General features: G+C 40.2%; 1 protein-coding gene across 3 annotated transcripts in view; it reads left to right on the top strand.

The window, feature by feature from the left end:
• Positions 1 to 13,391, top strand: part of Fggy (FGGY carbohydrate kinase domain containing) — a 405,205-nt gene that overhangs the window by 153,529 nt on the left and 238,285 nt on the right. For all 3 annotated transcript variants that reach the window (XM_036180113.1, XM_036180114.1, XM_036180115.1), the window contains exon 6: positions 72 to 187. In XM_036180113.1, the coding sequence (XP_036036006.1) occupies positions 72 to 187 (116 nt within the window). The remainder of the gene's footprint in view (positions 1 to 71; positions 188 to 13,391) is intronic.

Consider the following 13,391-nt stretch of genomic DNA (forward strand, 5'->3'; position numbering starts at 1 on the left):
ATCCCACATGTGTCAAATAAATGTAGATGCAAGTGCAAATATTCACATACTACCTCTCTCCAATTTTCTAGGTCTCTCTGTTCCTTGGTCTGCAAATGGACGTACTCAGCAGAGAAAGGCTGGGATGACAGCTTCTGGAAGATGATTGGTTTGGAAGATCTCATTGGTGATAATTACAGCAAAATAGGTAAAAGAATGGGAAATCCAAAGAGTGTCATTCATATGGATATACAAGGATATTTGTGATTTTTTTGTTTGAATTTAAATTATGAGAACTCAATCCAGTTCTTTTCAAGACTAGGTTTATCAGAATATGTCAGCTGTGATGGATAAACCATGTCTTTAGGCCGTAGTTTTCTGACTTGTTCAAATTGTATGGAAATATAAATTGTGAACATGTGTCTGGAAGTACAGAACCCATAGTGGAGCTAACTCCGGATGATCGTGCATAGAGCAGCCAGGGATGACATCATCAGGGGTAGGATGACATCATCAGTGGTCATTTCCAGAAGTGGGAAAATAATTTCATGAATTTGTCTCAAGAAACAACACAAAAGAAGAAAAGTAAAAAGTAGAATGGAAAGGCCAGAATTAGAAGAATCAAGAACAAGACAGAAAGTAGGTTGTGAGCCAATGATTGCTGAGTCACAGACACCCAACTTGATGTGGCACTAACTAGATGGGACAGCTCTGAGTGGCTGGTAGGTGTTTACCTGCTGAAAGAGTTTCAGTGTCAGGTAAATATAATTATGACAGATTAGCCTTTAACATTTACAGGGTCATTTCAAAGGGAGGTGTTTATGTCCTATAGTTACTACTTAGTATTCTGGTAAGTCGTTATTTAGGTCATATGTGCTTAGTTAGAAATCCTTCTTAATTTATTTAATATGCTGACTAAGAATTGTAACAAGATCTAAAAGTGTACTGATTATGAAAGACAGCTCATTTGTCTCTAAGGGAAGAAAAAAGAAATAAGTGGCTATTACTGCAATTCTGTTGAGCTCTCAACAGTTCCCAGCCAGTAAAATGGAAGAATCAAAATGACCTAAGAAACATGATGCACATTGTTTTGGAGGCAACATAACCTCACTTCTGATTACCTCTTGTTGACCAGCACACATTCAGTAGACCCCGTTGTGCTACAGATCTGATTAGAAAAGGTAATTTTTATTGGCTGGGTAGCCATGTGCCTGTGTATGTTCCTATTGAAATGTGTCAGTTGTTCTTCTAAGTTGGTAGACAGCAAGTGATATTTGCTGCAGCTTTTGACCCCTGTAGTTGACTATTGCAGACCAACCTACTTTTCTGCAGTGGAATACTCATGATTGCTCTATGAAAAACTCCATGGAGAATACAAGTAAGCACCTACACTGCTAGCCATGGTGTGCAGTCTGTGAGCTCCTCTTCTAGTAGCTAGCTCTGGAACAAGGGCGCGGAGCCAAAACAGTAAGCAGAAGTGTGCTGGCCGCTGCGATATCTGTGGCTCAGCCAAAGCCACCCAAAGATCTGGGCTGGTAGAGAAGGCCTGGAGCTTGGGATAGGGAAGAAAGGAAGAAAGCTCATCAGCTGACTTCTAGGTCCCCGGTTAGGTGGTTTACATTCTGTGGTGATATTTTATTTGTGCACCCCAATAAAGCTTATCTGAGGATCACAGAAAAAAAGCTAGCCACTATATTAAACATACAAGTCAGACAATGGTAGCAGATGCCTTTAATCCTAGCATTCGAGAGGCAGAGATTCATCTGGATCTCTGTGAGTTCAAGGCCACACTGGGAACAGAGCTAGGCATGGTGGCACATGCCTTTAATTCCCAGCACTAGTTAACCATAGAAGTCTGGAGGTCTGTACAGACAGACAGGAAGTGATAGAGCTGGGCAGAAAGAGGAAGTGATAGAGCTGGGCAAAGAGAGGAAGTGAGATGGCAGGGCACAGAAAGGATATAGGCATGAGTATACAGGAAGTAGCTCTCTCCTCGGCTGAGGATTTTCCAGCAGTAAGAACGTGGCTGGCTTTTTTCTGCTTCTCTGGAACTCTCAGTTTTCACCCCAATATCTGGCTCTGGGTGATTTATTTATTTATTTATTTTTGGTTTTTTGAGACAGGGTTTCTCTGTGTAGTTTTGCACCTTTTCCTTGAACTCACTTGGTAGCCCAGGCTAGCTGGCCTCAAACTCACAGAGATCCACCTGGCTCTGCCTCCAGAGTGCTGGGATTAAAGGCATGTGCCATCACCGTCCAGCTCTGGGTGTTTTATTAATAAGACCATTCAGCAATTTGTGTTACATCTGCAACATACATTGTCCTCATAAAACTGTTAATTTAATATTCCTGTTTTACAGATAGGAAACTTGAGATTTAGTTCTTTTAACTACTTTCAAGGTTCATAGTTTGTATCAGCATTTCCTTTGTTTCCTTTGGACATTCTAGCCTGAGGGAGCTGATACAGTGCTACAACCGGCCTTTGGTAGGGTTAGTCAGCACTAGAATGCTCAGCATTCAAACCCAACTTGAACTACACTGGGACAAGCATCCATACCTGGGTCAGGGTGAGATACAGTAGAATCCATCTGAGGAGTGATCCTATTTCCTCTCACTGCTTTATATTCCACATGCCTTGTTTCACATAGGTTAGATTGCTTATAGATACGAATCAGAGGTTAATAACCAATAAGCGTGAACAGAAGCTCTAAGTCAGCCGGCATCACTACACTGTACTGGAACACAAATGGTCACTTTAGTTATCTGAGTCATTTTGAAAATAAGTATTGCCTCCCACCCCCAAAACGGTTAGTTTCTTCCTGAATTTTCCCATGGCAAATTAAACGAAGTATGCATTGATGACCTGTGTACACGTCTTGATTATCTATTAGACTGAATTTGTTTATACAACATTTCATTGTTTACCCTTGGATATCTCATCCTATCCTTAGGACATGCTTATTACTGTATTGGAATTACTGTGTGATTGGTGAGTGAGTAAGCTGAACTGATGATATTAGTAGCTTAGTGTTTCCAGCTTTTAAAAGCTGTAAAGGATATCTACTGGTCTTAATAGTATCTTAGGTGACTTAGATCCACCTTAAATTCTTACTTTTTTTGTGTGTGTGTGGAGCTGAGGATTGAACCCAGGGCCTTACACAAGCACTCTATCACTGAGCTAAATCCCCAAACCCTTTACTTTGTAATTATGTTGGTATTTTTCTTATTTTTTCCTAATCTTGTACATGATGCATGTTCAATTAGTATATTAGTTCTTCTAGTAGAGTGATAATTACAAAAATATTCATTAAAAGCCCATAATGTTAACCTAGCCGAAAATTTCCAGAGTAACTTTACTAGATTTTGCCTGTTTAGTTAATGGATTTTTAATAGATGTCAGAAGGACTCATATCATGAACTAGAATTTGTCCTACACAAATTAAAACTCAACCATTTGTCAGAATCAATTGTAGGATATTTCTTTTGATTTTCTTTTCTGGTTGAGCTTGGAGTCAGTGTGAACACAAAGCATAAGACATTTAAGAGGAAAGTCTGAATTTCAGAAATTCCTCTGGAAGCTTCTTCCAGATTCTTTCACAGTTCTTGGAACTATGAAAGATGAGTCTCGGAAGCATTCTGTCAAATATTAAGCACTTCTTGTGGTCTCATTGCCCGTCAAGATGTGGGCAATATAGCACAAAACCTTTTAGCAGATTTGAGCATCAAGTGCTGTATATTTGAGCATTAATACAATTACCATAATTTTCTCCATGTGCAGCTTTTAGCCAAGTCTTTACCAGCCTTCTTTGGCTCAGGCTGTAAATAAATGCTTTCCCTGAAAACTGAACACCTCAGCAATGGAGAGTCTTATGGAGGAATGCTTTTGAAATAAATTATTTATGAAGTGTAAGTTAGTGATCAAATATGATATTTATATGGTGCATCTCAAGGACGAGGCAAAAAATGGTTCATGGTTGGTTTGGTTATGGAACATTGTGGAAGATAAGGAAAATAATTTTGTGAGTTAAAAGAATGTAATCGAAAATGTATTTAGAGACTGTTGTTTTAAAGTTGTGACTGATGGAGAAAGTGCAACCCACTCTATCTGTCCCCCTTCCTCCCTCTTCTCATCTTTCTCCCTTCCTGGCATGTTTCTTTTCTTTCTTTTTTAAAGAGGGGATTATCCACCCATAGTCTAATAAAATGATCAGTGTCAGTAAAGTTTGACCTTTCATTTCAGGCAAATCATTCCCAGGTCACCTCTTTAATCCCAAGCATCTATCCAAAGCAGGCAGGCAGGAAGACATCAGCAGGGGGTGGGTCCTTAGGAAGAGAAACAGCATCCCACCTGTTCTAATCGATTATCCAGGCTCCCTTTCACAAATCTCAGTTGCTCTTTTATTTCCTGGGAAAAGCATTTTACTGTATTTACTGGAGAAGACCATGCCTTGAAAATTATTGGATCAGCATAACTGAATTGTTGCGAGATTATTTGCACTTTAGTGTTGTGTTATGTCAAAAGATTCTGTGTACTAGCTTACAGATCATTCATTTTTGAGATCAGGGAAGCCTGGCAGTGAACAAATGTAGGGACCAGGTGGAGTTGCTGACTGAACTGAGAAACAGGAACAAAGACAAATGTGGAGAAAGAGACCTTCCTGAGGGAAAGGAGGGTGCCATTTTATTAAACTGGTTTTCTTTTGTCAATAACACCATATTTTAAGTATTTTTACATTGTGGGTACAATCCCCTAGCATAGAGTAAGTACTGATGAAATGCCTGATGAATGAGTGAATGAAGGGCTTGATAAAGAATATCTTCATAGCTTTAGTTATTCCAAAAGCTTTATGGAATTTCTATCATTTCTTTGAGGTAAACGATGGTTCTAGATGATCTAGTAGATTTACTTCACAAAGGCAGTACTCACAGAGATCTTCACAAACATCTCCAGGAAGGGACTCCAGGAAGACCAATAAGCTGAAACCTGAGGCTACTCCTTCAGAGACCTTTCCAGGATAGGAATGATTTTAACAACAAACAAGTTTAGGAAGGTTGTAACCTTTACTTTTCTGTAGAGTAACATAAATCCTGCAGCAACTGACACAGTGGTTTAAATATTTTTGCACTGTAGGTTCAAATTTTTAAGTAAAGACTACTGATGAATGACAAGTACATGTTTGAGATGTGAGATGCCACAACTCCCCACTGTCTGCTCGGAGTTCTAACTAGAATGGAATAGTTCTGGAACTCACCTGAGGAACTGGCAGTCTTGGCTTTGGTCGGAGTGAATGTCAGAGCTTGTGGGTCCTTTGCCTCTGCTTTCAATCTGGCTAGATACTAGGCTCTTCATGACACTGACCCACCCACTCTCTGGCAATCTACAAAGCTAAAGCGAAGAGGAAGCAGATCTAATTACATTTTTTTCTCATACATGATTCATTTGATTTGCTTGGTTCAGAGGATGAGTGAGCCTACCCCCTTGAGTGTAGGTGAAGACACCCACAATAAGCCTGTCTTGATGTTGTGTCCAGGATGCAATTGGACCTGGCAGAGCCATATAGGCATTAGATAAGGGATTCTTCTTTTGGATGGAATTAGTGAGTGATGGGAAGTCAGAAATGGGAGTGTTCATATGCAAGAGACCAGAGAAGATCCCCTTGTGGTAATATTCTTCAAGGTTTTCTACTAGCAATATGAGTCACGACTAGTGTGGTGATCCTGAATCCTATGATGCTGTTCATAGTTGTGGGGCTTATAAATCCTTCTTAAGCTCCTAATATACCCTGTTTTAAGTGTTCCCATTAGAATGGGGCATGCTACCAAGGACTTGTCCATTTGTTTATTAAAGGCTTGCTTTTCATTTGGTATTCACAAGCTATGTGATTTGTGGTCAACACTCTGTCTTTCAAGGGCTCCTTTCAGCCTGTTGCTGCCACTCTATCTTGGTGATTTGTTATTTTTGGTGAAGTTTATATTAATATGCATTGGGAAGCCTGGAGAGTCTTTAGCCACAGTTACTTCCAGCCTCTTATTGGCTATATGGGACATGTTACACTGTTTCTCTCCTATGTCCAAAAGGAGGTCATCAACTGTCCCAGACTTTGCCTTCCCAGTACCTTCTGAGCCTTTGATCTTACTGCATTTTTTATTACTTTTCTTCTTCCTACCCATCTTGTGTAACTATGTCTTTCTAATTGTTAAAGAAAAGGAAATATCCTCTGAATATTATATGGACTAATTTTACCCTTTCAAGTCTGTCTTCTGCCTGAGGGAATGACTTAGAGTCATGATCTATGTAATAATATATGTATGCAACTAGCCATCACTTTGTTTGCCTCACATGTGTTGGGCACTAGACTAAGTATGCAAAATACAAAAGGAACCTCACCCATTTGCTTGGAGATCTCTTATCTACTCAGGCAGATATGGATTAAATATATAAATTTATGCTATCAAGATTTTTAATAAGAGGGATGGGAAGATGGCCCAGCAGTGTGTACCATTCTTGCAGCAGACCCACGAGTTCAGTTACCAGCACCTACATTGGGCAGCTCACCACTACTTGTAATTATAGCTCCTATTGGTTCCAACATATCTGGCTTCTGAGGTCACTTAAACTTATGTGCACATATTTCCACACAGACACACTCTTTACATATAGTTTAAAATTATTTTTAAAATCTTAAAAAAAGGACATTTAATGTGTGTTGTGATACTCCTGTCCCTAGTACCATGGAGAAGCAGTGTAAGACCTGTTGATGTTGGTGGTGATACCAAGGATGTCTTCTCAGGAGGTGGTACTGGAAAACTGACTGAAAAATATGAGTGCCCTTTAGTAAGAAAAGAAGGGGATGCCTTCTACAGCAGAAGAAATAGCACATGCAGAGGCATGGAGGCATGAAAGAATGGGGGTCTCTTCAAATTGGTAGAGAGGATAGGAGAGGGGACAAGGGACTGATATCTCGTAGGACTTCTACCATTTCTTGAAGATGGGCCACTGGTAAGAGTCTCATCATAGCAAAATTTGCTTCAATGCCTTGTTTTACTCGGGAGGCAGAGGCAGGAGGATCTCTGTGAGTTCGAGGCCAGCCTGGGCTACAGAGTGAGTTCCAGGAAAGGCGCAAAGCTACAGAGAGAAACCCTGTCTTGAAAAACCAAAGAGAGAGAGAGAGAGAGAGAGAGAGAGAGAGAGAGAGAGAGAGAGAGAGAGAGGATCTAATTACTTCTTATGCCAATCCACAAATAAAATGGAAGGCAACAAGGGCCACTGTGTGTGTTTGAAGCTTCTGTGAAGGCGAGTGTTTGTCTATGTCCTGTCACCATTTTTTTTTCTGTAATCACATGCAATACCCACTTTCCTTTCTATAAATGTCTGTTGTGAAGTGTGAAGATAAAGTGTGATCTCAGGTGTCACGGGACATGGTTTATGCAGCCCATAGTAATGTTAGCTGTTAACATTTTTAAGTGTGCCTTTGAACCTGGTGGACAGGATCACTCACTTCCCAACCTTCTTCCAACACTGCACTCCCACCCTCTAGGTTCCCAGAAATACCATTTCAGCTACTGTCCCTTCCAGGAACAGCCCCAGAGAGCCAGAAGGACAAGGGAGCAGTGATGACCACATCATGATGTGATAATGGCAAGTAATGGGTTTTAGAGGCTTTCTGGGTCCGCACTGTTCCTCTCTACAGTTTGGCATCTGGAAGATGATTGGAAATCCTCAGCAGGAAGGTTAACTCTCAAGTTGCCTGTAGCTGGAGAGCTTTTCTCCAGGTGCCACTTGCCACGTAACTTGTGGCTTACCTGTACCTTATATCTCTCTTGTCATGGTGGCAGCTGGCAGCTCTCTCTGCCTCAGCCTTCCTGTTCCCAGAATTCTCTTCTCTGCTTGTCCCACCTAAACTTCCTGCCTGGCTACTGGCCAATCAGTGTTTTATTTTAACCAATCAGAGCAACACATTTGACATACTTGAACATCCCACAGCAGTTGCCTTCATCCTTCCAAAGAATCAGTGGAGATCAGAGGTCGAAGGAACAATAAAGATCTTATTTCAGTGCCCTCAACTTATAGATAAGAACCGAGACTCAAAGATGTGTGCTCAATTTTCTTGATAAGAAATCATGCCTATTACATCCTCACTGGCCACCACCACCAAGTGCATGTCCCTGTGACTTTCACTATTCTGTGCCAGCTCTCCTGTTTGAGGTTTTCAACCATGTTGTCTATTAATGCAGTCTTAAGCGTTGTCAGATGGATGGGAAGAACCACTCATCAAGAATGTAATTTAGGTCACCTGACACCAGAGGCCTTCCTCAGCAATGTCATGTTTTGCCCAAGTAGCCAAGGAGATTAATCAGTCTCCTAACATGACTGGCTGATGTAGAAAAACAAGAATAATTAAGTGATATATTAGTTATTTCCTAATTTAAGGGTGCTCCTTATGACCAGATTTAGGGGGTCTTCATCTCAGTTCTGACTCTGCCACCTATGAGCCATGCAAGCTCTGCCATATTCAGCTTGAGCTTTTTGAACATGCAGAGATTGGGAAATATGAAGAAAATAATGCAGGTGAAACTCCTATCATATGACAGTTTTCTAGCACATATTGTTATTATTATAAGAACTCTCCATTCCTCTAAGCTTGAATGCCTCCATATGACAGGTCATATATGCTAAAGATAGTACTCTGGAATAATTCCAGTAATTATTGCCAAAATTTAAATTTGGGAAGTGCTTTTTACTAAACTCCCCTTGAGAATCACATAACCTTTTTCCAAGCAAGGTATAAGACAGTTAGACCCTGAGAGGTCATCTTAGCTTACAGGGTTGCTTAAATTCTTCAGTTACATATGTCTGGTGATTTTTTTAAATGTTCTTATTTGATTGATTTATCATGAACTGAAGAGCATATAGCCATAGGCAAATTAAAAGTTCAAATTATTTTGGTGATAATTAAGGAAAATAATCCATGATTAATGTTCCTACAATATTTTACAACTTTTAAAGAATATTTTCTCTGTGTTATTTATTTTTCCTTCAAACTTTCAAAGTGAGTTTAATTTCTGTTTCATTTTGGGGAAATCCAGAAATCATGAGCTTTCAAGTGAGAAAGGCTTTGGATCAAATCCCAGATACACCACTGACTGGCTGTATAAAATGAGTAAGTTGCCAACCTGCTCTGTAATTTGGTTTCTTCATTTGTAATGATACTTGAAGGGCTGTAATGGACAAGGATGATGCATGTGTGATGACTTATGGAAAGGACTCAATAAAAAGCACCTAATTAACCAACACAGCATTCAATAGCATATACAAAGGTGTGGTACAAATAGATCCATCACTGGACTGCTGTCAGGCCCAATCCAGTGAGGATGAAACCCTTAAAGAACTTTGATAATTGTATTCAGAAGAGGAACACTACAGGAAGTGGGCTCATGGTGTGCAAGATAAGGTTATATTAATGATTGAATAATCTTTTGTTTCCTTCTTAGCTCTAACTCACTGACTCAATGTGTTGTGCTCTGTTAGACTCCGAGAACAAACAAACCAAAGGCCACAAGGTTTCTCACTTCCTAGAGCTTGCTTCTGTAGGATTGGAGCATTATAAATCACTACAGTGCCTCTGTGGTAAATATTATAAAAATAGGCTGATGGGACTGTGAGGAATGTATGTTTATGTGATTGATAGATGTCTGAAGAAGTTCTGCTTAAACTAAACTGGGACTCATTCAGATGATGAATGAATGGGTGAGAAGAGTGGTCAGACAGAGGGATTAGCAACGAGAGAGAGAGAGAGAGAGAGAGAGAGAAGAGAAGAGAAGAGAAGAGAAGAGAAGAGAAGAGAAGAGAAGAGAAGAGAAGAGAAGAGAGAGACCATGGGAGGCCAGTGTGGCTACAAATCATGCTCTAAGAAAAGTGGCTTCATTAAGACCAAAGGTTACTGAGAAAGATGAAACTTAGATGATTTTGTCCATCTTAGCTTTGTATAGTCACACTCAGTTATATATCCTTAACTAAAAGAATAAACTGAAGATGCAATCTTGTACTATGTGAAAGTAAAACTGAATTGCTACTAAGATACAGAATATGGTCATTATTATCCCAGTTGCCCAAAATTTTGAGTCCCTAAAGCTATTATATATGTATATTTGATTATTAAAAATTAGGTAGTGGGGAGGAACAAAAAGCACCAAGGTTATTTGGTGAAGACTCAAGCAATCATATTATTTTATATTTACCTAAAATTATATGTAATATATATATATATATATTATTATACACACATATTGTTATTATTATATATAAAATGAAGTTATACCACTTGGGTTGGCCTAAGACTCTGACCACGTATTACCTAACAAAATCCCCAGTACCAGGCATGAGAAACCTCCTTCCTAGTTGTTGATCAGGGCACTCCAAGTGACTCCCCAAACAATCTAGGCTTGCTATTGACCTTGATTACCTCTCAGAGGTTGAAGGCAAGTCCCTGTTGCTGAAGACACCAACACTTAGTACACACGACTCAGATTATTTAAGCTGGATCTAACCTGAAAGCCTCTTTCCTATAAGCTAGCTTCCATAGTACCAGAAAATACTAATTTGCCAAGAGAAGGAAGCAATCAGTAGTTCCATCCAGCTGTGACACTTACGAACCACAACACTGCTCAGCATGGCAAGATATCCCTAAAGGTACAATAGTCACACTCATATCTTAGAGATAACCAGCAGCTGTCTAATTAGACTTAAGGTCCACTAAACAGGAAGAAAATCATATCTGTTATCGTAAACCTAGCCAAATCCTCAGGGCTAGTGGGGTCATGGATCTTAGAAGAGCATCTACAGAAAACTGTAATTGTCACTTATCATCGAAGAAGCCTCTCTTTACAGCAAATGGAGGCCATTACAGAAAACCACAATGGTACACAATGTAGCTAGCCATCAGCAGAGACTAGCCCCAGTGAATATATCTGCAACAGAAGTCCTGTACCTGAGGCTCAGGGTACATCATGGCAGATGAGGCATCAAAATTGTAAGAGTCAGAGGACCAGATATTTTGCTGTGAGACTGGCTTCCTAAACAACACCTGAACAATGACAATATCAGTAGACATGCTAATTCAGAAAGGAGAAAATCTCATGGAGTCCCACCCCTAGACAAAGTACATTTAACAAATGACTGCCGGGAGAGGGAGATTAGCTTCTTCCAGGGATGAGCCTCATAATCTCTTTTCTCATACAAAGTGGTCAGCCCTAAAATCATAACATGTAAGGAACAAAATGAACTCAGCAGGTAATATTTATATGTATTGCATATATGTGTAACAGTTATAATCAAAATAGGCCATGAATTTGAGAGGGCAATGCAGACAGAGGAACATGGAAAGGTGTAAGACAATTGCTAAATGGTCTTATTATTATTATTATATAATATTATATAATAATAATAATAATAATAGTAATAATAATAATAATAAAAACCAACTCAGAGCCAGCTATTGGGGTAAAAACTGAGAGATCAGGGAAGCAGAAAGAAGCTAGCCATGTTCTTACTGCTAGAAACCCTCAGCCAAAAAGAGGGATACTTCCTACATACTCACACCTATATCCTTTCTGTCCCTGCCATCTTACTTCCTCTCTCCACCCAGCTACATCACTTCCTTTTTCTGCCCAGCTCTGTCACTTCCTGTCTGTCTGTACAAACCTCCAGACCTCCATGGTTAGTGCTGGGAATTAAAGGCACGTGCCACCATGCCTGGCTCTGTTCCCAGTGTGGCCTTGAAATCAAAGAGGTCCAGATGGATCTCTGCCTCCTGAATGCTAGGACTAAAGGCATGTGCTACCACTGCCTAACTTCTATGTTTAATATAGTGGCTGGCTTTTTTTTTTATAAGCTTTATCGGGGTACACAAATAAAATATCACCACAGAAGGGGATAGAGGGTTATTTTTTTTAAAACCAGGAATATATGTATAGTCACATCTTTTTGTTTAAAATACAGGGAATGGAAAAATGCAGCATTTCTGTGGTTCATATGTTTGTAGACTTAATAGTTATTTGCTTGACTAGAGTGTTTGGTTCCTAAGGACCAATAAAACAAACAGATGTTTATGTGTTATGTATCAATCACTTCTAGGTATTTTGTTAATACTAATTTACCCATCTCCCTAACCGGTCTTGGTAGATAAGATTGTATCATTCCACTGATGAGGAAACTAAATCATAGGTGGTTCTGATCAAGGTCATAGGGTAAAAGAACAACAGCTGAGTCTGTTCTGGAGTCTACTAGGCCTAACCTCAATGCTCAGCTCAAGATCAGGAAGAACCCAGATTGCATTGGAAGTCATGTGCACTATTCTGTGGCTCACATTTATAAAAGCCACAGGGGTGGGGTAGGGAGTGTTATGTTTACAAGAGCAGGGCCCTGGATGTAGTAGTCAGTTTGAGAAACTATTGAACAGTCTGGGGTTCTCTTATCTTCTGAAATTGCCTTTCCTAGTCAAGCATGTTAGTCATGCAGCAGGATTATAGTCCCAGTTTACCTGACACTGGAGCCCCTTGGTGCTGATTGGCAGAGACTATTCACCTTTGCTTACGCCTCCTTTTTCTGAGTACCACAGCAGAAGCTGAAGCGATAAATGGCTTTTGACATTCAGGAAAGAAGGAAGGGAAAAATGCCTTGAAAGACTACACATGTTTCAATTGAATTAAATTAGACAATTCAGCTTGTTTCTCCTTTTCCTGATGGGTCTGGCATAGGACTTACATTTAGATCCTACGCACAGCAGACCCCATGACATCTTTGTCATCCATTTAGAGGTGGGTTAATCCTGTGTTCTTGAGAGGCTTCCCCTATACATGGCTACCTTTCAGCATTGCATGCGAAACATCATCACTCTTCTGCCTCACTTTTCTTGGTCACAAAGATGGTAAGTGGTGACCTTGGTTCCTGAGGTGACCTACCCCCTGACTCCATGGTTCTTCTGTGGTTTCCCTCACCACAGTTCTGTGAGTTTTGACTTCTGCATACCAATGACCTTTTCAGTTTCTCAGCACAGACCAACCTTTCTGAGAATCCACATCAGAGGGCTGCTGTGGTGGGGTTGCCAGGTCACTGGTTGACTAATGACTTTTTCTAAGGCCTGCTGGCAGGCACTGCCTTGCCTTGAACCCTATTGATCCAGAAGGTTGCCTGCCACTCAGACAGCCTCTGCAGGTCCTGGGAGGTAATGAGTCACAAACCCACCTTCTCTGTGACCCATCTGTTCTTGTGGTAAGCAGAATGAAGATGATCTCTTTGTGGCATCATGAAACCTAGAAAGACATTAAAATTCTGTTAAATTTTCATACCCTCTTAGCTGTTGAAATGTACAGTGTATTAGGAGGGGGCATGCAAAATCCCACTATCAGTGTTCT

This window comes from Onychomys torridus, chromosome 2, assembly GCF_903995425.1.
Source record: "Onychomys torridus chromosome 2, mOncTor1.1, whole genome shotgun sequence".
NCBI lineage: Eukaryota > Metazoa > Chordata > Mammalia > Rodentia > Cricetidae > Onychomys > Onychomys torridus.